This window comes from Crotalus tigris, unplaced genomic scaffold (assembly GCF_016545835.1).
Source record: "Crotalus tigris isolate CLP2741 ecotype Arizona unplaced genomic scaffold, ASM1654583v1 scf7180000019363.1367679, whole genome shotgun sequence".
NCBI classification, from domain to species: Eukaryota; Metazoa; Chordata; class Lepidosauria; order Squamata; family Viperidae; genus Crotalus; species Crotalus tigris.
Window position 1 is genome coordinate 436,837 of NW_024097499.1, and position 22,848 is coordinate 459,684.

The 22,848-nt window shown below is 37.7% G+C and overlaps 1 protein-coding gene and 1 long non-coding RNA gene across 15 annotated transcripts in view; one reads left to right on the top strand and one right to left on the bottom strand.

Moving 5' to 3' along the window:
• Positions 1–1,792: 1,792 nt before the first annotated feature.
• DCAF17 (DDB1 and CUL4 associated factor 17) lies at positions 1,793–22,736 on the top strand. 9 transcript variants are annotated; one of them, XM_039361784.1, is made up of 16 exons: positions 1,822–1,945; positions 2,633–2,694; positions 3,445–3,670; positions 4,929–5,032; positions 6,760–6,850; positions 8,880–9,016; positions 10,941–11,019; positions 11,442–11,531; positions 11,984–12,091; positions 12,706–12,811; positions 15,506–15,648; positions 17,073–17,182; positions 18,902–18,986; positions 19,416–19,499; positions 21,119–21,274; positions 22,209–22,736. In XM_039361784.1, exons 3-16 carry the CDS (start codon positions 3,500–3,502, stop codon positions 22,383–22,385), a joined length of 1,641 nt encoding a protein of 546 aa, XP_039217718.1. In that variant the 5' UTR covers positions 1,822–1,945; positions 2,633–2,694; positions 3,445–3,499; the 3' UTR covers positions 22,386–22,736. The 9 variants fall into 9 exon arrangements, 8 of the variants coding, with proteins under 8 accessions (XP_039217720.1, XP_039217718.1, XP_039217719.1 ...); XM_039361785.1 differs by having other exon boundaries at positions 1,906–1,945; positions 2,630–2,694; XM_039361786.1 differs by lacking the exon at positions 2,633–2,694 and having other exon boundaries at positions 1,793–1,945.
• The window catches only part of LOC120316330, a 66,888-nt gene continuing 54,215 nt past the window's right edge, over positions 10,176–22,848 (bottom strand). For 5 of the 6 annotated variants that reach the window (XR_005558922.1, XR_005558925.1, XR_005558927.1 and 2 more), the window contains 2 exons: positions 22,097–22,303; positions 14,904–15,589 (listed from right to left, as the gene is read on the bottom strand). This is a non-coding gene — a long non-coding RNA (uncharacterized LOC120316330). Of the gene's footprint in view, positions 10,462–11,653; positions 11,773–14,903; positions 15,590–22,096; positions 22,304–22,848 lie in introns of those variants that run through there. The other variant, XR_005558924.1, reaches the window with a different exon arrangement.

Below are 22,848 nucleotides of genomic sequence, written 5' to 3' on the forward strand. Positions count from 1 at the left end.
AGTTGGAACCCCAAATTATTCTTCTGATATTTTGATCAATTACATCATTTTAATGGCTTCAATAAGAGCACATAAGATCTAAAATGTGAAATCTAGGGGCGAGGACACAGGAAACATGTGTGTGTGTGTGTTTGTGTGTGAGCATGTTGTGCATATACCCTGCATTAGTTGGATCTGCTCCCCACCCTCAAGAACTTCACTTTTGTAAACTTATATTTAAATCAGATACACCTATTTACCAATATAGGATTTACTCTCAAATGAAGATTTGAGAAAATATATAATGTTGATATTTTCTACCCTAACCGTTTTTAAGGTGGTTAACTAAGTGAAAACATGGCAGCAATTATAAGCCAGAGTAACTCAAATACACAGTAGCACAGCCAACACAGCACAGCCAAACTAATACATGTTAAAATTCAGGCTGACCAACAAAAGAAAACATGGCGGATAAATCTGCATTATAATGCAACAAAGACACTATAGAGCAGGGGTAGTCAACCTTGGCTCTTTTATGACTCGTGGACTTCAATTCCCAGAATTCCTGAGCCAGCTTAGCTGGCTCAGGAATTCTGGGAATTGAAGTCCACGAGTCATAAAAGAGCCAAGGTTGACTACCCCTGCTATAGAGGCAATTGGGGGGGGGGTAGCAGATATATCTGGAACACTGGAAATACATTGCAGGTACTCTCAATGGGCCAACCACACTGTTCTAAGAGCATGACCTTGCTCCCATTTTCTCTAACATAAAGTGTGCCTTTTTCTAAGTAAGGGGATAGTTAGAAAATGAAACAAGGTGGTTATGTGCTGTTATCAATTCCAGAAATATTCATGAAAAAAAAGGCAATGGGGATATGTTTTTGCTTGTGGTGTGATTTCATCAACATTTTATTTTTTAAAATCAGCAGGGACAAGTTTGTAAACATCAAAGAAATTGTATGCAGATACTCTTGTGGCCCATTCTTGAATTACAATACACCAGTGATGACTATATATTGACGTACTTGTTTTTTTAAAAAAATGGTTGCTGCATGTGCTATCAAGTCGATGTTGATTCTTAGCCACCACACAGATAGTATTTCCTCCATGACATCTGTCCCTAAACTTGCTTTTCAGATCTTCCAACATATACCATGTTTATTCGTGGTAAATTTAACCAGCTTATGAAATGTATTTTTTCCCACAATGCACTGGATTACAATAAAGAATACAAACTTACGTAACATGCTAAAAGCAAGTTTTCTCATTTGTAGCTTGGTGACCCTGCAACCCGGAGGCAATGCCTCGCCTCAGGCAGGAGGAATATTTAAACGCCAGTCGTTGAATCTTTTAGAAATTAATAAACATCGCTTTCCCAAGAACCCGAAATAACCAGATTCTTATGGTTATTCGAGTCTTACTTTTTAAAGAAGCGTTTCGGACATTCCTATTATGCTCCACAGGTATCAATAGCAATTAAGCATACTGTAGATACAGTTCCCTGCCACTATCTTTCTGCATTTAGTTTCAAGTGATTAAATTCTTTCGGAAAAAGTGATTTTGAAGGTGGAGAGCGGAGCATACTTTTCAAAAGGGATTTTCCCTGCGGTCCAGCGTAGGGTTTCAGATAGTCTTATTCGGGCCTCTCCTCTAATCCCATCGCTATCTTTAATAATGCCAAACAAATTCCGGTTGTGTCTAAAAAAAAAAAAAAAAGAAACGCACAGCAAATGAAAGCATGGCAGGTGCACGATAGCTTAAAAGGCTCCTCCTGCTGACTATTACAAAGGACCACAACATCCCACTTCGTCACGTTTTCTACACCCCTACAAGCATAGCAGTACCCGGGCAATGCTTCGTGACGCGCGACGGGGGGGAAGGGCCCTCCCGAGTTTACGTAAGAAGGAAGCGGTGCATTTTGGGGATTGTAGGCATGCTAGACATCGAGGCCTCCCGCGCTGAGATGGTGAGATAGGGAATCGTTGTTCCAGGTCCACAATGCGCCGGGGCGGGGGGGGGGAGAGAGCCTGCCCGACTTTTTAATTGTGGCTGTTTTGGAGGATTTGGTATTGGTATCGGAGGTTGGGTTGGAGGGAGAGAGACGTATGCCGCTTTGTATGTTATTCTGCTAAGAGGGCTTTTAGCAGGCATTTTTTCCCCCCTAAGATTTTCCATAAACCCACTTTTCATTTACTCTGAATTGCAAATAACTTAGAAAAATGTGCTGCTGAATAAGCCTTCCGGCAACACCGTGTTCCGTTTTATAAATAGGCAGTAATGCCCCCCCCCCCGATGTATTGTATTTAGGATCTTTTATTCAGCAGTAACAGAGAGGATGGCGGCTTTGAGAATACAGCAGGGTTTGAAAGATATATTCTGTTAAAAGGATTACAAAATTAAGTTCGTCCGTGATTGGTAAGATAAAGTTGAGGGGAGAGAAAAGTTTCTAGCTAGAAATTCATGAGTGCTTAGGAATTATAAGTAGATGATGCTTAGTTTAGAGGTTTGCCAATTGTAATGATATAATTTGTGTAATGCTTCTAATGTGAAGTTTGGTGGGAAACATGAATATTTGTTGCTGTCCAAATATAAATTGGGCTTCAATTTCTCTCTTTCTCATCCTTTCAATTCTCATACCTTTCAACTACAGTAGATGTTCGTTTTGAAGGCCAAAACTTTGGTGGGCACCATATGAAGGAAAGCTACTTGTTGAGGGTAACTATGGAAATAATCACATCTCTCACACTCTGGATAGTACAGATAGTCCTCAAGTTACGACCACGAGCCTAAAATTTCTGTTGCTGAGACATTTGTTAAGTGAATTTTGCCCCATTTTAGGACCTTTCTGCCATAGTTGTTAAGTGAATTGTTGCAGTTATTAAGTTAGTAACAAGGTTGTTAAGTGAATCTGGCTCCACCATTGACTTGGCTTGTCAGAAGATAACATGACCTCAGGACATTGCAACTATGATAAATATGAGTCAGCTGCCAAGCATTTGAATTTTGATCACATCACCATGGAGATGCTGCAACCGTCATAAGTGAAAAATGATCATAAGTCACTTTTTTCAGTGTTGTAACTTTGAACAGTCACTAAATGAATTGTAAGTTGCAGATTACCTGTAATCAAGGCTTTTTTTGTCATAGAACGCCCAGAACGGAGTTCCGGCACCTTTTTTGGATGGAACCTTGTAGGATAGGCAAGGCGGGTTGTATGACGTGTATGAATTCCGATATCTTTTTTTTTTTTTTTTTTTTTACAAAAAAAGCATTGCCTGTAATGCATATCTACTCAGAAAAAGCCATTAAAATTTACCTGGGATATTTTTCTAAACAAACATAAAACTGCAGCTTTAAGCTGCAATTCTAAATTATACAAGAATATATGTCTCAACAAAGTATTCTGAAAGTACTGGTTTACATTGGGAGGAAACTGAAAGGTAACATGTGTTCTCTTCTGTTTAGATGGTTACTGTTTTCCGAATAAATTATCCAAATCAGATATTGGAATTTTTACCAAATGTTTTCTGGTTCATCTTCAATTGCCCCAGCAAAAACCACTTCTTCTGTTGCATTTGATACCCACAATATCTGCCGCCTACTAACTAGAAGATCACAGGGATTTTATACCAAAGATGCTGGAACTGTTTATAGGAAAAACATGAGTCTCTTGAGGAAGCTAATGTGCCAGGTAACAGCTATGGGAATTGTTCATAGGCAATACTTCGTATAGCTCAATCTATACCAGGTTTATTGACAACTTCTGCATAGAAACCTAGAATGAATTTCACATGTAGATTATAAATTTGAGATTAAGTATAGTTTAATGCTGTTTCCTACACTCGTATGTTTACTAAAAATAGAAGCATGAAGTGGTTCTAAAGGAAATCTTTTTTCATTGATTATTAATGCAATCAAGACTACAGAATACTTGGTACTAAAAAATCCAAACAAGACTCTCATAGTGCATCCTATATATAGCTACTTAGAAATAAACCTTGTAGAATTAGATGAGATTTATTTTCCGGTAGGCTTGTATAGATGGAAGCTTTATTGACTCTTCTGGGTTTTTCAAAGCTTGCTGCAGTTCAGTCCTATACAGTACATCTTTATTCAGAAATGAACCCTACTTTGGTAAATCTACTTCTACTTAATCATGCATAGGACTGAAGCTAATGTTATGTAGTGCTACGAGACCCTGGAAACATGCCATACAGTACCATTGCCTACATTGTTAGATATATTATTTATATGAGATGTGGTTATAGCATAAGCAGGCTCAGACAAATTGCAAAATCAATTAAGATTGTATAGTTGCACTTTATGTATGAAGTTGGAAAATAAGTATATTATTTTTCATCTTTGATGCAAAATGTGGAGAAATGCTTTTCTTAGCTGCTAGTTTATTTTTGCCATAATTAAGATATCCTTTAATTAATACACCTCAGAGTTTAGTTTGAATATTATTTGTATCTATGGAGAAATTTAGAAAAATATGTAATTGTTTTTAAAGTGTAATAGAGTGCTTGTTTAACATTTTGTTTTAATTTATAAATCAATATAAATAAATTTAAGGCATTTCTTCTTTAAATATCAAGTGATTTTTAAAAAGTAAAGAGTTCTTTGGTGGGGAAATGTTTCAAGTCAATCTTGACTGCCTGCAGTTTTCTTGGCAAAATTTTGGGTCCGGTTTGCCATTTCCTTCCTTCCTAAAGCCGAGAGAGAATGACTGGCCCTAAGTCACCCAGCTACTTTTAATCATTCAAATAAGTTCTATTTTTGTAAATAGCTGGTTTTCTAGAAATATCTATTGTGACAGATAAACACCTATTACATTTATGACATAGTACTGAAAACGGTTACCTTTTGTGGCAAGTTACTATGAAGATAACTGTCATGAATAGTATTTTAAGCCCAATCTTTTTATAGCTTATTATTGTTTCTTTCAGAAAACAACAACATTCAAGAATGTTTGGACTATACAATCTTCATCTCCAATTTCTTATCACAGTGGAAAAATTTATCTTGATAATTACCAGCGCTGTGTGAGCTGGTAATTATTCTCTTTAAAAACCTTCTCCATTTCCTTTTAGAAAATATTGTAAAGAGATACTTATCTTTTTCTGAGTAATTCTTTTAATTTTAAATGATAAAATTTAAACAGTAAAATATTAATAATATCTAGATATCCACAGAGGCGTAGTATTTGGGGTAAAATTGGGTGAGATGGCAATTCTATAGAGCTGAAGCCTGACATACCTACTTGGAAAAGTTCTGTTTATATGCTGTGGCTTTTTTAGTTGACTCATGTCTAGGATTACATATGTTTGCTTTTAATTGTTTTTAACTTTTGTAGTTTTAGCTTGGGCGTTATATTTTATTATAAATGCCAAAAGACCTCAATAGCTAGTGATACATTAAGTTAAATAAAAAAGTAACAAATTAATATCCTGGTATTTTTCTCTAGTAATGCCAAATCAGGCAGAACATGGGACTTTTTGTCCAAGGTGGCCATGAGCAGTGATGGAGAGACATGAGAAAGCAGAACTGACATAATTGCAGTCCTCTGGTAAAGATGAAAATTAGTATCAGAGAGCGGCAGGAGGAAGATCCTAATGCTGGTCATTAGGAAGATTTGCTAATGATTTATAATAGTTCAGTCACGGAACTCATTCCCATCAGATGTCATGGTAGCTACCAATGTGGATGATTTTAAAGGGCAGTTAGACATATTTGGGAAAGGGATATCAGGGGCAATAATAATAATAATAATAATAATAATAGTAGTAGTAGTAGTAGTAGTAAAGTTGGAAGGGACCTTGGAGGTCATCTAGTCCACCCCCCTGCTCAGGCAGGAAACCCTTGTCCAAAATAGTATAGGGTTTCCTGCCTGAACGGGGTTGGACTAGATGACCTCCAAGGTCCCTTCCAACTTTACTATTATTATTATTATTATTATAGAAAGAGTACAGAGAAGAGCAACAAAGATGATTAGGGGACTGGAGGCTGAAACATATAAAGAACAGTTGCTGGAATTGGGCATGTCTGGTCTAATAAAGAGAAGGACAAGTGGGGACATGATAACCGTGTTTCAGTATCTCAGGGGCTGCCCCAAAGAAGAGGGAGTCAAGCTATTCTCCAAAGCTCCTGAAGGCAGGACAAGAAGAAGCAACAGATGGAAAGTAACCAAAGAGAGAAGTAACTTAGAAGTAAGGAGAAACTTCCTGACAGTGAGAACAATTAATCAGTGGAACAACCTGCCTCCAGAAGCGGTGAATGCCCCAACACTGGAAGTTTTTAAGGAGAGACTGGACAGCCATTTGTTCGAAATGGTATAGGATTTCCTGCCTGAGCAGGGGGTTGGACTAGATGACCTCCAAGATCCCTTCCAACTTTATTATTATTATTATTACTACTACTACTACTACTACTACTACTACTATTATTATTATTATTATATCCTTGTTTCAGAATTCCCAAATACCAGTTGCTGTGATGTTAGGATAAGAGATTAAATGTTCATTTACAGCCTGTGAGTTTTCTAGATGAATCTGCTTGGACACCAAGGCATATTCTTACATTTTACTACTTCACAAAGGGAGCTATTTTGTTTGGTTTAGCATGTTATGTCCATATAAACCTTATGTGATACAGAATGTTAGCCAAAATAGGAATGTTGCCTATTCTAACAGTGTGCTGATGCTCTTAGTAAATAAGCAGGATTGTTTGGATAATAGAAAGAGATATATTTTAATTTCCTGCTCCTTTTGTCTCTGTCAGCAGTACACCAGAGCCAAGAACAATTTATCAAATGCCAGGATGGCCTACCTCAGAAAAAATAGAAGATGCTTTATTATTGGAATGCCCTGTGGTAAGATTTTTTTTAAAAAAAGAACTCTGCTGAGTATGACTAGTTGATTCTCTTGTGTCATATCCAAAATATGCTTCCTTACTTGATCTTAGTTACAAGCACAACAAATTCAGTGAACTTTCAGAAACATCATTTGATGAATGAAAGCAGTATTTTAATATCAAGTTTATTGTTTGGGGTCTCCTGTTATGTATTTACATGTACCTGCTGTTAGTTGGGGTCAAATATGTGATGTGTGAAAGCTGAAAAATGATTAGATAGATAGATAGATAGATAGATAGATAGATAGATAGATAGATAGATAGACAGACAGACAGACAGACAGACAGACAGACAGACAGACAGTATTTAGCTACTTTCCTAATGTACTGTTTTGCTGTCAGAATAAATATACATTACAAGATGACAACATGCAGTCCAATTTTTTTGTGAATTATTACAGTCTTTGGTACTCCTATGTTTGAATTTAGTATCAAAATCTGATTACTATACGAAATATTATAATTTAGTAGTGCTTGGGGTAGTAAACTAGATATAGTATAGGACAGACCCAGATTGTTGAGAGAATGAGGGGGTTGAGTCTTCCCCCCCCCCTTGCCCCATTGCTGCAGCAACCAAGGACAGGTGGGAGGAATGGAGGAGGAGAGCTGCTTCTTGCCTACTGCTATTGCAATAATGGACCTGGGCCCAAGAGAAAAGGAAGGGAGTGGTTAGAGCAAATATTGGAGAAGTCACCAGAATTGCCTAAGGCTCTGCTTCTGGCCTCTGGTTCAGGCTTTACCTGCCCCACTTCCAGGCAATCTGTAGCAGCTACAGCTCAGCTCCTCCCACTTTCTTGATGCTAAATTCTGCACTACTTGTCCATGACTTCTATAGGGATCTTGCCTGTATAATTAGATTTACTGAATGTCTGGGACAAGGGTTAAGAAGCCCTGCAGCCACTATGGGACCCAAGTAGTTACTTCACCTGACTCTAGTGCTTATTATGTCCCTGATAGGAAGAGCAGTGTTCAATGTTGGAAAAGTAGAGTTATTCTAGATCTAGAGTTTTCGATTACAGATACAGTACTTGGCTTTTTGTCAACATACTGGAAGTAATGATAAATAATTTGTGTATCAGGGTTTAATAATATGCTTTAAAATTATATAATATATTAATGGGGGTTATTAATAATATGGACATTTTGTCTGGGTTTTTCCCTTTAGAACATTTAAGTGAAATGTTAAATTATTTAGATGAAAATAATTTTTAAGAAATGGATCCTTCAGGGTATTTTGAATTGTAACTCACTTGTTATTGCTTGTGCTGGCTGGGGCATTCCACAGCATCTGGAAGGCAGAAATATTGTTTTTTCCTGCTTGGGTGTATGTACCTGGATGATTTTTATACAGGGTGATGAACAATCTTTATAAAAATGAAGGCCTATAGGAGTAAAAAGCATTCCCAACTGACTTTACAGATAGTCCTTGACTTACAACAATTTGCTTAGCAACTGTTTGAAGTTAAAACAGCACTAACAAAGTGACTTACAACCAGTCTCACCCTTATGACCATCACACCATCCTTATGGTCACATGATCAAAATTTGAGTAGTCGGCAACAGGCATGTATTTATAATAGTTGTAGCATCCCAGGCCATGTTTGCAACCTTCCCAACTCACACTTCCAACAAGTAAAAGTCAGAGAAGAGAATACTTTATTGTCACTTTAAATGTACACTAATCAGCATACATTAAAATGAAATGGGGAAAGCCACGTTCAGTTAATACTTGTATAATTCACCTCACAACTGCAGTGATTTGCTTAACAATTGTGACAAAAAAGATCGTAAAATTAGGCACAACCCATCTAACAACCATCTTAAGGATAGAAATTCTGGTCCCATCTGTGGTCATAAGTTAAGGACTATCTATACATGAATGCAGCCAATTGTAGTTTATTCAGTAAATCATAGCTTAGAGAATTGTGGTGTGGCATGACATACGACCTTTCTCTGAATTTTGTAGAGCTAAAGTCCTTTTAATGCAGGGGGAAGTGTTGCCCAGGCCTTCAGACTACAAGCCTTCTTGGGCAGCTGTGACCGCTCACAACTGGCTTTTCCGTCTGTCTGCAAATTCAGGAGAAATACTTGAAAAGGTTTACCTTGCTTCCCACTGCAAATTCAGGTAATCAAAGCATGCTTGGTGTCACATTATATTGCTGTGTTCAAAGGAATGAAACTCTTCATGTTTCTGGAGAGTAACCTGCTCTGGTTTCAGTGCTTTAAAATGAAACCCTAAAGAGTGCAACCCATTGTGCTCATTAGACTTATTTCTAGATTTCTTCAGGTTAGTTATCGGCATGTCTCTTCCCAATTGTCTTTACCTTTCCTACTCAATCCAGCACCTGCTTTGAGGGCTGTCGGCTTCGTGGCCCAGAAAGAGGGCTTTTTTTTGCCATATTGTCTTTTTTTTTTAAATCTCATTCCCCTAAGTTTACATTAGTCCTGTCCCTGTTATCCTTCTGAAAAGCTTGGAAAACTTAGTGTCTGACCCTGGGACCCTGGACATGTGATGGAGCCCATCTCTTTCTATATGAATAATTGGTTGTATAATGCCTGACTGCCATGTGTTTTATTTGATATACTTGTTACATTATTTATTGTATTGTAAACTATCTACAGTCACATAAGATGGGTAGCTATACAAGTCAAATATATTTTATTAGTATGGTTGGTTGCACAGTCATCCAGATGTTTAGATTGGATCTGCCATTTTTGTCCACCTATCAAGTTGCCCCCAAGGACCTTGAAAAGGCTGATGCTGTTGTCTGTTGATGTTAAAAGTGTTGCCTCAGGATGTAAGCTGTTCCAAGTAAAGCTGCCTTTTGCAATTGACTGGTGGTGATTTTGTTCTACTTCTATTTGCAAGTCTTTGTATTTTGTGATTTTCTCCAGTTCTTTCTCTTCTATTCTGATGATTCCAGGTACTGTTTCTATCTTTGATTTCTTTTGCTACAGTCATTATTATTATTATTATTAGACAGAATAGAAGATAATAATAGGACTGTGGCAAAAGAAAAGAAAGATGGTATCAATAGTAATAGGCTCCTTAGTTGCAATCCTAAAACATTTGGAGCATCATTTGAACATCATCAGCATAGGTCAATTACAAAGGCAGCCTTACTCAGAACAGCTTATGTCCTGCAATACATTTAACACTATCAAACAACAACATTTGCCCATCCCAGGTTATTAGTAAGGACTTGGTACGTGGATAATTATTACTATTGTAAGGACCTACCTCAACCAGATCCCCCAAGAAAGCAGAACTCTTGAAACAGACATCGTCTCAAAAGGAACTTTTATTAGGAGTTAGTGTTAGCAGGGAAACAAAGCGAGGTCTGAGGAAAAATTCCGCGCAAGCAATATATCAAAAGCAATATTTGTTACTCCTCCCCCCGGGGTCACAGGGTCCATTTGAATCTCATCCAATCCACAGGTGGTATACTGTTTTGGTAACTGGCTCCTTTGGCATGCTCTTCAAGGTCTTTCTCGGTTTCGTTTCCCTCTGGCTCCAAGCGCAAACCCTCTCCTAGATAAGGGTGATGTTATTCGGCTGCATTCCTTCTCCTGTGGGAAGGGCAAAGTGGCAGGACAAAGCAAAGCATCCCCCAAAGTATTCCCCCTCCCAACAGAATGGCAGGCCCCCCCAAAAATGGTTACAGACACTGATATATGATAGTCAGAAAAGCAATAGATTTCTTTAGGGATCTGACAACTATGATAGTTTGTGTGCCTGCACTTCGACCTACACTAACTTGCAAGTCCCTTTCACTGAAATCAAATGGCTGTAATGACAAGTTTTGCACTCAGGACTAAGGTGTAAACTTTTAACACAGTATAACTGTCTTTATTTGATAGCACAGTTGAAACTGCAAGAGAAAATAGCTGCTTTGAATCAAACAAAGATACATTTCTTGGGTGGAAAACTCTCCTGGTTAAATAAAGCTATGTTGTTTCTTAGCTAAATAGAAGATTTTATTCCCAATTGGCTTCCTAAAAATACACTATAATTCTATTTTGATGAGTTTTCTCTTTATTCCTTATAGGTACTTAAGTTGGGACATGCCTCAAGAGGTCATGGCAATAAAGTCAACTCAGCTAAAACTCCCAGCAGCTGCACGACAGGTATGTTGACATGGAAGTGTTTATGACTGCTCTTTAAAAAGATGTGCCATTGCATTTTAGAGAAAGCCTGTTGCTTTCTCTTCATGCTTACACGGCAATTGCATCTTTAAAGTACATGGATCCCTTATGAACCCTTTTGAGGTTAGCACACAAGTTACTGCTCCATTGTGTTGCAGTTTACTAACAACGCAGTTGAGAACTTGCAAGCATGAGCCATACCTTAATCTAGCCTTCCCCAATTTTAATCCTTCGACTTTTCAGTGATATCTAAGTGGAGACTTAGTGGGGAAGGTTATATTAGCCTTGTCATTTTGAGAGGTGGAAAAACAGATGAGTGCACGTTTTATAAGTATTCTAGAAAAATAGGAAATGTACATATATGAATGTCAGTTTTACACAATGTCTCGCATCTGTTTTCTTAGACAGGCATCCAGCAGTCTGTATTGTACTTTCTCGCTATATTCAGAGTTTGGCCACTTTCATTTGTGGGCATGCTGGAGCTTGACAAAAGGGTAAGTTTATTGTCTTAGTAATGCTCTCCTCTCTAGTAATACCTGAAAGTAGATCAGTATTCCAAGCATTCCGTTGTCCTGAAACAATTAGCAATACTTATTTAAATTTAATATTAACATACCATCATTATTTTACTTCCAGTAGAGAGGGGCTATAGCTTAATGGTGGTTACATGCTTTCCATGCCGAAAGTCCCAGGTTCAGTTCCAGGCATCCCTCCTGAAAAGGCTCTTAAGATTGACTGTGAAATACATGGAAAGAAATTGAAAGCTACTGAGCAGTAGAACAGATGGTCCTTAACTAGATGGAAAATTCTGTGGTTTGGTAGAAAATAGCTCCTGACATCCTCATACTGACAATTCTTTAGGTCATATTTTGTTATGAGTTGATCAGATGCTGGAATCCTCAAGTGATCGCTTGACTAATGAGATTTTTTTCCCCCCTCAAACCAGATCTTTGGAAATAGTATGGCAGATGTTTCGGTATCTCATGAAATGCTGCTTGTAACACACAGCACAGGTCATGTCAGATTGTATAGCTTCCAGGCAATCTCTGAACGGGTAATAGCATACTATTACAATACTTTATTCGTTTTTTTAGTATCACTCTTATATGAGATTTTTAAGTGAATTTTAACTTTTGCCAGTGAGGGCATGTGGAGACAATTTACTATCCACCTAGCCACTAACCAAAAAGCATGTTTGGATCCAAATTGAAGAAAAGACATTTTTTAAAAAAACAAACAAACTATTTTTTAATCCTTTTCCTTTTTTTGGTTTTTATTATTTTTATTACATTTAAAGATTGCTTCATTTAATTGGGTTTCTTTTAGTGTATTTAAATGTTTTGTCAACATTTTGCATTTTTAGAAATAAATGCTTGGATCCAAGCCAATGCAGTGTAGAGAATATACATTTAATTTCATTGGCAATCTACTATTGAAGATCGTTTGACCATTTTAATTAAGAAACAAGGGTATAATTTGAAAATACAATTTGAGGTTGCAATCTCATGCATACAGTTATCCAGGAATAAATATAGGTAAATCTGCACAGATAAGATGCCTAACATTGATTAGAAATCAACATGGACCTCGCTTAGATGTGTATGTAAGCATTCAACTAGGTCATTATATATGTGCAATATAATTAATCAGATGTGATATTATTTTTAGTTCATGGAACACCAGGTGGATTTGGGACAGGAATACAGCTGGAATGGCAAAGTTGGGATTGTGGGAAAATACCCTTTTGGCATTCCGTGTAACATTAAAATAACAGGTATTTATAAAGGCTTACTGTTCATCAGCATAACTGGTTGATATTAGGTTTTGTTTAAAAATGCTAGCAATCCCAACTAGTATTGGTTTTATAATCTGGTGGTATTTTTAGATATTATGTTATTCATATTAGCTCTTTGAATTCAGTGACAATTGCTTCTAAGTAGGTGAATATAACATTGCAGCTGGTGAGATTGTGGTGTTAAAAATGGATACTTTTTAAAAAAAATTACACCGACTGACTAGAATATTAAGGTGATGCAGTATTCTGCCAGTTTCCCACAAGAAAGTCAATAGGAAGGAGGTCACAAGTTGCTCAGGTAAAGTACCCCCCCCCCGCCGCCCTTTCTTTGCTCACACCCATCAAATCCTCTTTCCCCCTTCACTCACTCACACCTCCCAGCATCCTCCTTCTACGGCCTCCCTGCACTTGAACACAAGCATGCATGCACCCTGTGCCCTCTTTCCTTGCCCTCCCTGCTTTCCCACATATACATGCTCACATCTCGTACCCTCTTTCTCTGGCTTCCGAGTTTGCACTGCACTTCAACAGCACCTTCTCCAACTTGCACGCCATCTGAACTAGGTTTCCCAGGACCTCTTCCCATTTTCGTGCTTCTTACCTTGGACTCCCTCCAACTCCCCACTTAACGACCTGTGTTTCTTGTAATTACAATCACAGCCAGAACTGCCTGGATTGCCATCACTAGGCAATGCAAGTCATGGGTTGTCATGCTTTACAGCTGCAACCCCCCTCCATCCCAGTTGCCACCAAAATTCAAGCACGACCCGCATATGATAAAACAGCAGCAATAAATAATCATAATAGAAAATTAGACAAGATTTAAATACCTATGGAAAATAAAAAGGTACCATGATTGAAAGGAACATAACATAGACACCAGGTGAATTCATCTGAGGGAAGTGCTGTAAAAATGGAGCACCGATGTGAAAAATGCCCCTCTTTGTATCCAGTTGCCCTCCCACAGCTGGAGAGGGTCTTTTCTAGACTTTGTAAGCTCATTCTACACTTTGAAGTGGTTTCAGAAACTTAGTGGCAAAGTTCTGGCATACTGTAACATTAGCCAAATCCAGTCAACAGTCTCTCTTCTGAACTGTTTTCATTGGGAGACTCATCTCCAATGCATGACTATAGCCCAAGCTGCCTACATTGGTTGTTTCGAAAAATATCATTTTCCAGGCTGTTTTCTCCATCAGTATGTGTTCATCTCTTCAACAGAAATTGTTTGCAATGTTTGTGTTAAGATAGTTATAAGGAGATAGAAGCAATGTGTAGCTTTCCAGATGTTACTAAACTCAGTTCCCATCAGTAGTAACTAGCTTGACAAAGGGTGAAGGATGCTGGGAGCTGTACCCCCACAGCATCTGAAGGGCTACATTTAGTTAATTTCTGTTATACAGTAATGCTTCTGTATAAGCTTCTGGTGTTCCATTATGTTTTTAGGAGGACAGTGTGTGTGTGAATGCAGTTTTTAAAAATATATATTTATATGTTTTTAACATGTGTTTACATATCACATACAATAGCAACTATTCTGACTGGATAGGGACAACTTTCGGGAAAATTCCATTGTTAAATAAGTTTCAGCGGCATTAGTTATTTACTTGAAAAGGATGCATTGAATACTGCAGAATTATGTCACTACTTCCGTTCTGTTTCAGAGTCCCTGGATTTTACCTACTGTACTAAGCTATAATATTGTTTTAGTTTGGCTTAATATGTTGCGTATGCCCACCACTGTATTTTATAAGCTTTGGTTTATGGCTTACCAGATTGCATGACTCAGGCCATTGTGGCTTCTTCAGCAAACCATTGTTTAACTAAGAGGTAGTCAACCTTGGCTCTTTTATGACTCGTTGACTATCCCTGGTTTAACTAAACAGAGCAAAGCACAAAACCCCACTTATAAAAATCTTTAATTTAAATCAGACACTACCGTCATTCTTCTGGAGTAAATGTGGCACAGTAGAATCAGAACAAAGCAGGACTTACAGCAATATATTTTTATTTTTGGATCTCAAGACTTCTTGAGAATTTTGTGTTTTCAGTAAAATTAAGAAACATAGCAAGATTTTACTTATATTTACATTTTTATTAAGCCAGATTATTTTTGCATTCAAATATAAACTTTTATTATTAATGGAAATATTGCTCTGTGCTTGGCAAAACATTTCTAACATTTTTGACCACAGACTTTGGGTTATCCAAAATTGTCATAATTAAAATCAATGAAGAAAACCTTCACATGAATATAGAACAGTTTTATATAGATTTAGCTGTCATGACTTCCCCCCAAAATGTAGAAGCAATAGAATAATGTGATGAAAATGTTTCAGATATGATCTATAATTAACTTAGTTGGTGGCTATAGTGCACATATGTCCAGATATCATAACTCCTTTTCCAATAAATAATTTTATATTGCTGTGTAATTTTTAGTATTTCTTTATAATACTTAAGGGAAATTGATTCCTTGTGCTGTTCATTAAGTTACTCAGATATTCATTTAAAGTTTTTCTAACTGAATGCAAAGTATCATGGTTTGTAATCATCACTGTATTATAAACTAGAGAACAATTTTTCTGCATGCAGTGCAAATTCAAGTTTTATTTTGATTGACAAGCGGAAGAACAAGTAAAATGATAATTTATTAATATTCACTTATTTTCGCAGACACTCCAGATCTTCTTTTTGAAGTCTCATCCCTCGAGAGCGCGTTTCAGATTGGAGGATATCCTTGGCATTATATCATTACACCTAACAAGAAAAGTCAAGAAGGAATCTTCCATGTTTGTTCTTTAAAAGACCACACTTTGGTAACATTATAATGCAACAAATTACATGTTTCCCTCAGGAATGATAGTAGAACTAAAATGTTAGCGTTTTCCTTGATAGTGCCTTTTATCAAACAGTTTTATTTAGCTTCACAATTTAATATTGAAAGTTAATGACCCTGCCAACAAAGTACATATAAAGGCCATGGTTTTCCCAGTTGCAATGTATGGCTGTGAAAGTTGGACCATAAGAAAGGCTGAGCACAAAAGAATTGAGGCCTTTGAACTATGGTGCTGGAGAAGACTCCTGTGAGTCCCCTGGACTGCAAGGTGATCAACTCAGTTAGTCCTAGAGGAGATCAATCTTGACTGCTCTTTAGAAGGCCAGATCCTGAAGTTGAAACTCAAGTACTTTGGCCACCTAATGAGAAGGAAGGACTCACTGGAAAAGAGCTTAATGCTGGGAAAGATTGAAGGCAATAGAAGAATGGGACGACAGAGAATGAGGTGGCTGGATGGAGTCACTGAAGCAGTAGGCGTGAGCTTAAATGGACTCCAGAAGATGATAGAGGACAGGAAGGCCTGAAGGAACGTTGTCCATGGGGTCGCGATGGGTCGGACACGACTTCACAACTAAGAACAACAACAAAAAAAATGACCATCATAATATTGAATGATTGGGCATGTACAAAATGATACATGATCAAGTTGAGGAATTTTTGAATTTCATTCTGAAAAACATCCTGAGGGGTGTATCCAAAAGCAAAGCAAACAAGGCCAACAGTTATGATTTTGATCTACGTTTCCCCTTCCCATCTGGAATCTATCTACTTATCCATATGTAGTGCATAAATAGGTCGCACAGAATTTAGTTGAGCGCATTCCTGGAAAAGCATGAGTGGCATTTTAATGCTAAAGAGAGAATTTAAATGTCACTTGATCTCATTCCAATTCAGAATTGCATTTTCAAATGATTATACCCTCTCCTTAGATAAATCATATAGAAATATTGCTTTCCGTTAAACTTCGATTTTAGTTCTTCAGATCTTTGCAGAACTCTCACTGCCCATGACAAAAACATCTGTTATACTTAAATCTAACCAATAAGGACTTTAAAGCTTAATGAATTTGGAACAGGACCAAGTGGGAGCAACGGTTCCTGAAGCGGAGCCAGCAAAACATTCTAAAAATTTTCAAGCATGGCAGAACACCAAAAAAGTCTAAATAAGAACTGACACAAATAAGTGAAGTTGTGGGTTTGGACTGGGAAAAGTTGTCAGGATTCCTAAAATGCGATAATCTATATGTATAACTCCAATAGCCTCTTTGAGAATATTGGGCTGTGCAGATGATAGACTTTCTCAGCTTTTGCTGTTTTCAGCATTAGTTTGGATTCAAATGTTTAACGTTTAATATTTAAATGTTAGTTTAGATTTAAATTTAAATCTAAAATTCTGTTGATTTAGGCAAAGAATGGCATACAGGATATGAAATGTTGTTCACTGGAACCTGACAGGATATCTTTCCACCCGGATAGTTCAGGAAGGATGCTACATGTGGGTCCAAATTTAATTAAGTAAGTGATTGCTGAAAACTACTTTCAATCAGGAAGAAAGTAATTTGCTAACTCTGGGCGGGATTGGCTGTTCAGATTGAATATCTGATCAACTAAAGCTAGGAGCTACACCATGGCGTTGGGGTGGGAATAGATGAATGAGAGCCACAGGTAATGAGGAACGGGCAAGCTATTCCAGGGTTTACATGATAGTTTAGATGACAAAAGTAGGTCTTTAAGGCCAGTAGGGTGAGGATAACTCTGTTTTGTTGCAGAAGAAGAGAGCCTTGACAGGAAAGGCTCTCTTTCTGGTCCTCCAGATAGCACTCTGTCATGGGTGCGACCAGATCACACCTATACTATTGCATCTAACAGGACAGATGGATTCCACTGGGAAGAGACAGTCCCATAAATCAGGGCTTTTCAACCAGTGGTATGGGTACCACCTGTGGCACATTGGCACCTGGCAGGTGGTACGCGACCATCCTAGAAAAATGGTAGCAGGGGAGGGGAATGAGCTGAACCGGTGGCAGCACTGCACAAGCCTGAGCGAGAGATGGCTGGAGCTGCAGGGCTGTCAGGGCTCAGCGGACGCGCCAGGATCAGCACTTCTTCGGGGCTGTCAGGGCTCAGTGGAAGTACCAGGATCAGCACCAGGCTCCAGCTGGAGCTCGGCGCTGATCCTGGCACTTCTGCTAAGCCCAGAAGAAGCGCCAATCAGCTGGAATGTTGCAGCATCTCCAGGGTCTTGTGATTTACACTGAGATGCTTGGCAACTGATTCATATTTATGATGGTCACAGTGTCCCAGGGTCATGTGAAGTGACCAAAACCTGCTGCAACCACCCAGCAGGCGGGGGGAATAAAAACCAACCACCACCCCCAACCACCCCCCTGTCAATCCTCAATAGAAATTCTCATAAGAATGAAAACCTCAAAGAGGAGGAGGAGTGCAGCCAGGTAGGCAAGCAGATGTCTTGCTCGGTTGTGGCTTGGGGGGCACTTTTTTCAGTGCCGTTGTAACTTCGAACAGTCACTAAGCGAACTGTTGTAAGTTGAGGACCACCTGTACTTTATCACTCCCCCCCCCTTTTTTTTTGGTCATCAAGTTTTTGACACCTTGCTAGGCAACTGGTGGTACTCGGATATTGCCATATCCTAAAAGTGGTACAATGGGTGAAAAGGTTGAAAAACCCTGCCATAAATAACTTGGTCCCAAGTCATATGAAAAATAGTCGTCATTTTTTTCATTTTTTGTAACTTTGAATAGTCACTAAACAAATGGTTGTAAGCTGAGGACTATTTGTATGCTATTATGTATGCTATTCTGAGGAAGCACCTAGCTCTTTTTGGGGGGGGGGAGCAGTGTTTGGCTCCATCATGCAGTAGTTCAGTGGTTCTCAACCTGTGGGTCGGGACCCCATTTGGGGTCAAACGACCATTTCACGGGGGTCGCCAAACAAGGCTGTCTGCCATTTTTCCCCCTTTTCTTTGGCCACGCCCCTGGCACCCGGTGATGTATAAGTGGTTGGGGGTCACCACAACATGGGGAACTGTATTATGGGGTCGCAGCATTAGAAAGGTTGAGAACCACTGCAGTAGTTTGTTCAAACAACCACAACTTCATTTTCTATAAGGAATAGAAGCAGTAAGATTGGTATTTGGGGGGAGGGGAGGGAAAGCACTTTCAGCTTTCCCCATTCGTGTGAATGTGATCCCTATGGGGTTTCTCTCTCTACAGAGTTCTGAAGTTGAAGGAAACTGAAAGTGCCAAGCAGCAAGAAGTTACGGAAGATTTTATCATAGAAGCCAACAGGGAAAATGATGTGAGATTATAAAAAGAAAACTGGCTGAAATCATTATTCTTTGAGGAAAACATAATTCATTGGGAGAGTTCCTGTTCCTGAGGCCCGAGTCAAACATTACATATAAAATAATGGCTTATTAAGTAGATGATAGTTGGCTGGATTCATAAAACATGTTAAGCACAAACCAAAGCCTCCTCGCCATAATGGTTGTCCTTTGAGTTCCTCCTGCTAAAAGATAAATTGGACAGGAGATGTAACATATCAGAAGAATTGGGGAAAAAAATCATCTTGCAGCTATATTTTCTGTTTTCTGCAGGGTGATTTTTTTTTTTTTCATTTCTCAGTTAAAGGTAGAAACTGTGTTCAAATGCTCAGTTAGTGTTGTCCTTAGTTGCTCATTTATCAAAATAACACAAAAACCCTCTCTCCGTATTTTTAATATCAAAGGTGAACAATTCTGTAACAGTAACAGCATCTGGCCGAATAGTGAAGAAGCGTTTTGAATTATTGGATGATGATCCTGAGCAAGAGGTAAGTTAAGTTTGGAGATAGTTGGCAGACATTTGATCCTGAATAAGGCAGTCAGAGAAATGACCCATGTTGGCTGGGTAGAGTTTCCATATGCCTACAAAACGTTTTATGTTTGTATGCCATAATTTCTTAACCGATATATCCAGGAATATGTTGGGGATTGCTCTTTTTTGCGGGAGAAACAGATAAAGCAAGCATTTTTATGTTATTGTTGACCTTTGATCTATGCGGAATCTTTCTGTGAATTATTATTGTGTTAATAGGACTTAATGAATAAGCTCTAGAAATTTAAGCTGAGTTACAGCCTTTAGGAATCCTGGAAAGAGATGTGAGGAATTAACTTGGTTGTTGATTATCCACTTAATCTCGCTAGGTCTTGCCGGACACCAATTCTATGCTGTTGAAGAGCATGCAGGTCACACAAAAAATGATAAATAATGCAAAGAAAACAGTTGAGATCTGAGCTGAGCAATGTGTCCCTACATCATTAGCAATGTATTTTTGGAAACCATTTTTCACTTTCTATTAGGAACTGTAACCGAGATGACACAGCCACAAGAATTCTAATTCCTCAGCTTCTGGAAACCATTTCCAGCCTTGTTTCCATGGAAATGAATATAGTTGGGGAGTGAAAATATGGCAAGAACTGTTTGAGGCTTTTAAAATCCGTAATTCATTTATATTCAATTACTAAATTTAAAAAAGAGATCACAGAAAAGCAAGACCCCAAGTTTTGCCCAAAGCATACCTTTTCTTTGGTTTTACAGCCTTAAATTATGTTTTACAGAAGGAAGTTATTTAAAATCCTTGCCTGTTTTTAATTGGGGGACATAAATGCAAATATTTCTTCAGTCCACTTAAGAATTTAGACATTTTTGTCCCCCCCAACAACTCATTTAGGCATCCCGTGTTTTAAGGTTTATTTTAGAATAAATCTTAAAACATGGGATGCCTAAATGGATTGTCTGTGTGGTGATTTCATTGTAACAGTTATGTACAGTATTTATTTGGGTAGTTGCTGCACTGTTGTTTTTCCCAAAACATCTCTCAATATCTTAAGCTACAGAGGAATGTACATTGCAAATCAAATCCTGAGAATGTCAGTGGTTCTGTACCCATCTGTTACTTAAGTTGATTGTAAATGTTATCACACATATATTAAAGGAACCAATGTGAATTAGAAGTAGAGAGATCTATGATCTATCCCACGCTTAGCCATTGGAAGCTCACTGACTTCAGCTGCTGAATTGTCAGGATGCAGATTCACTAAATAAACTTGATAATGTACAAGTAGCTCAGATGAGTATGGCCTTGTTCATTGAAATGGAGAGAGCCTACCTGCACTCATTTTGCCTTTCTACACACAGAATGCTTACAGTAAGGCCACTGGAACTGCTATTTGAGTTACTAAAGTCAACTGTAGAAATAATGCATCCTTCCAGAGAACTCAAGTAAACTGGACTGAAAATGTAGACTATGACCAGATGAATGAGAGTAAGCTTTTAAACATTTAGGGAACTTTTCCTTGTTTTTATGTTTTAAATTTTGCATTGAAAATAGAAGATACTTTAAAATGTGACTAATGTGCCCACTGATGTTTTTTTTTTTTTAATGGCAAGACATTCAAAATTGTTGACTATGAAGATGAACTGAACTTGCTATCAGTTGTGGCTGTTACTCAGATAGGACTTCATGGGGCAGCTCATCTTGACTTCCATTGTAATGAGCAGGGTATTCAGTTGAAGAGTTTTCCTTTTGTGGAGTCCTGGGATGTGGTAAGTGTAATTTAGGATTTCCTACTAATGTTCCTACTATCAACGTGCTACTGTAATTTAGCTCTAATGACGTGATACTGTTGAGCCATTCAAATGCTAAAGATAAAAATTACCAAGAAGTGGGATAAGTTATAAAGGAGTTATAGAAAGATAATAATGCAGCAATCTGGAAGTACCCCCAATGCATTCCTGTTAGATGCATCTGATTTCTTTCCAGAGCTAAGTTTTGTAGATTTAAATTGGCTGGTTGTTTTGAAACTATGAGATACACACTTCCCTCCAAAGAAGCTTTGCAATTTAAAAATAAGCTTTAAATATCTCTGTAAGTTGAAGGACAGGTGTTTTTGATAATTGGATAAATGTATAAATGGCATTTATTTTTTTAAAGGCCCCCAGTCTGAAGAAAAGGGCAAAATGTGCTTTTAAAGATTTAATGTGGAAAATAAATATGTCCACAGCTGAAATTCAGACAAAAGATGGACTTACGATTATTCCAGTTCTTGTACAGTATATATATGTTATTGGCAATGTGTGAAAAGATGGCATTGTATAGAATGCCTAAGAAATCTATAGAATCTGAGACATTTTTAGGTGAAGTATGAAATGTCTGTGTTATTTTAATATGCTATACACTGTCCTAGGTATTGTATATAATACCTAGGCATTATGCAGAATGACAAGGACTATTTAGGCAAAGTATGAAAAAAGAGAGTCAAGAAAAGGGTTAGGGTTAGAGTTCAGGGTGAAGCTAACACTAGCACTTTATTGTAAAGACATATATGAAAATGAAAGAACGCTACCATAGAAGATCCAGTAACTTACCAATAATCTGGAAGGTGTTAAATGTTTTATCACCACAAAGAGTTTACGTGTCATATAGGTACATTCTCACCATCACTTGAAGTGAAAATTATGTTTTGTTCTCTTAATGCAGACATACAGCCATGAAGTTCACTTTGATAGACATATAGTGCTGCACATACAACAAAAACCCCACAGGATGTTCAGCTGTCACGTATACCAGATGACCTGCAATAGTGAAAAAAATGATAATATACAGAAAGGCAAAAGAAGAGCATGTGCTTGGTCAAAAACTGGGGGGAGATACTGAATATTTTTAGAATTCACCTTAATTTGGAGACTTTGCTGTGGACAGTATCTAAAGATGTGCAAATCTCTTTTTATGCAATGTAATAGTACTAACTGTTATTCTTCTTTGTATAAATGTAATTTTTTTAAACTGCTTTTCAGCCTTTGGGCTAAGATCAAATGTACTGTAGTACAAATTATTTTAAATATTTATTTTAAAACACACCTAAGTAGCAAAATTGTAATTGCCACAGATGTATATATTTTTTTCTAAAATATAGCTCTTTTGGATTAATTAATATTGCTGGGAGAATTGTGCGGAATGTAAATTCAAACTACATTGTTGCTGTCATTAAAAAACTTGGAATTTAAATCATGTTTAAATTCTATTCTATATGGAGCAAATAATACTCTTCAGTTAGGTAGGGGCTTAATCATGATTATCTATGCCCTGCTACAGCTAGACACTGTATAAACACTAACTG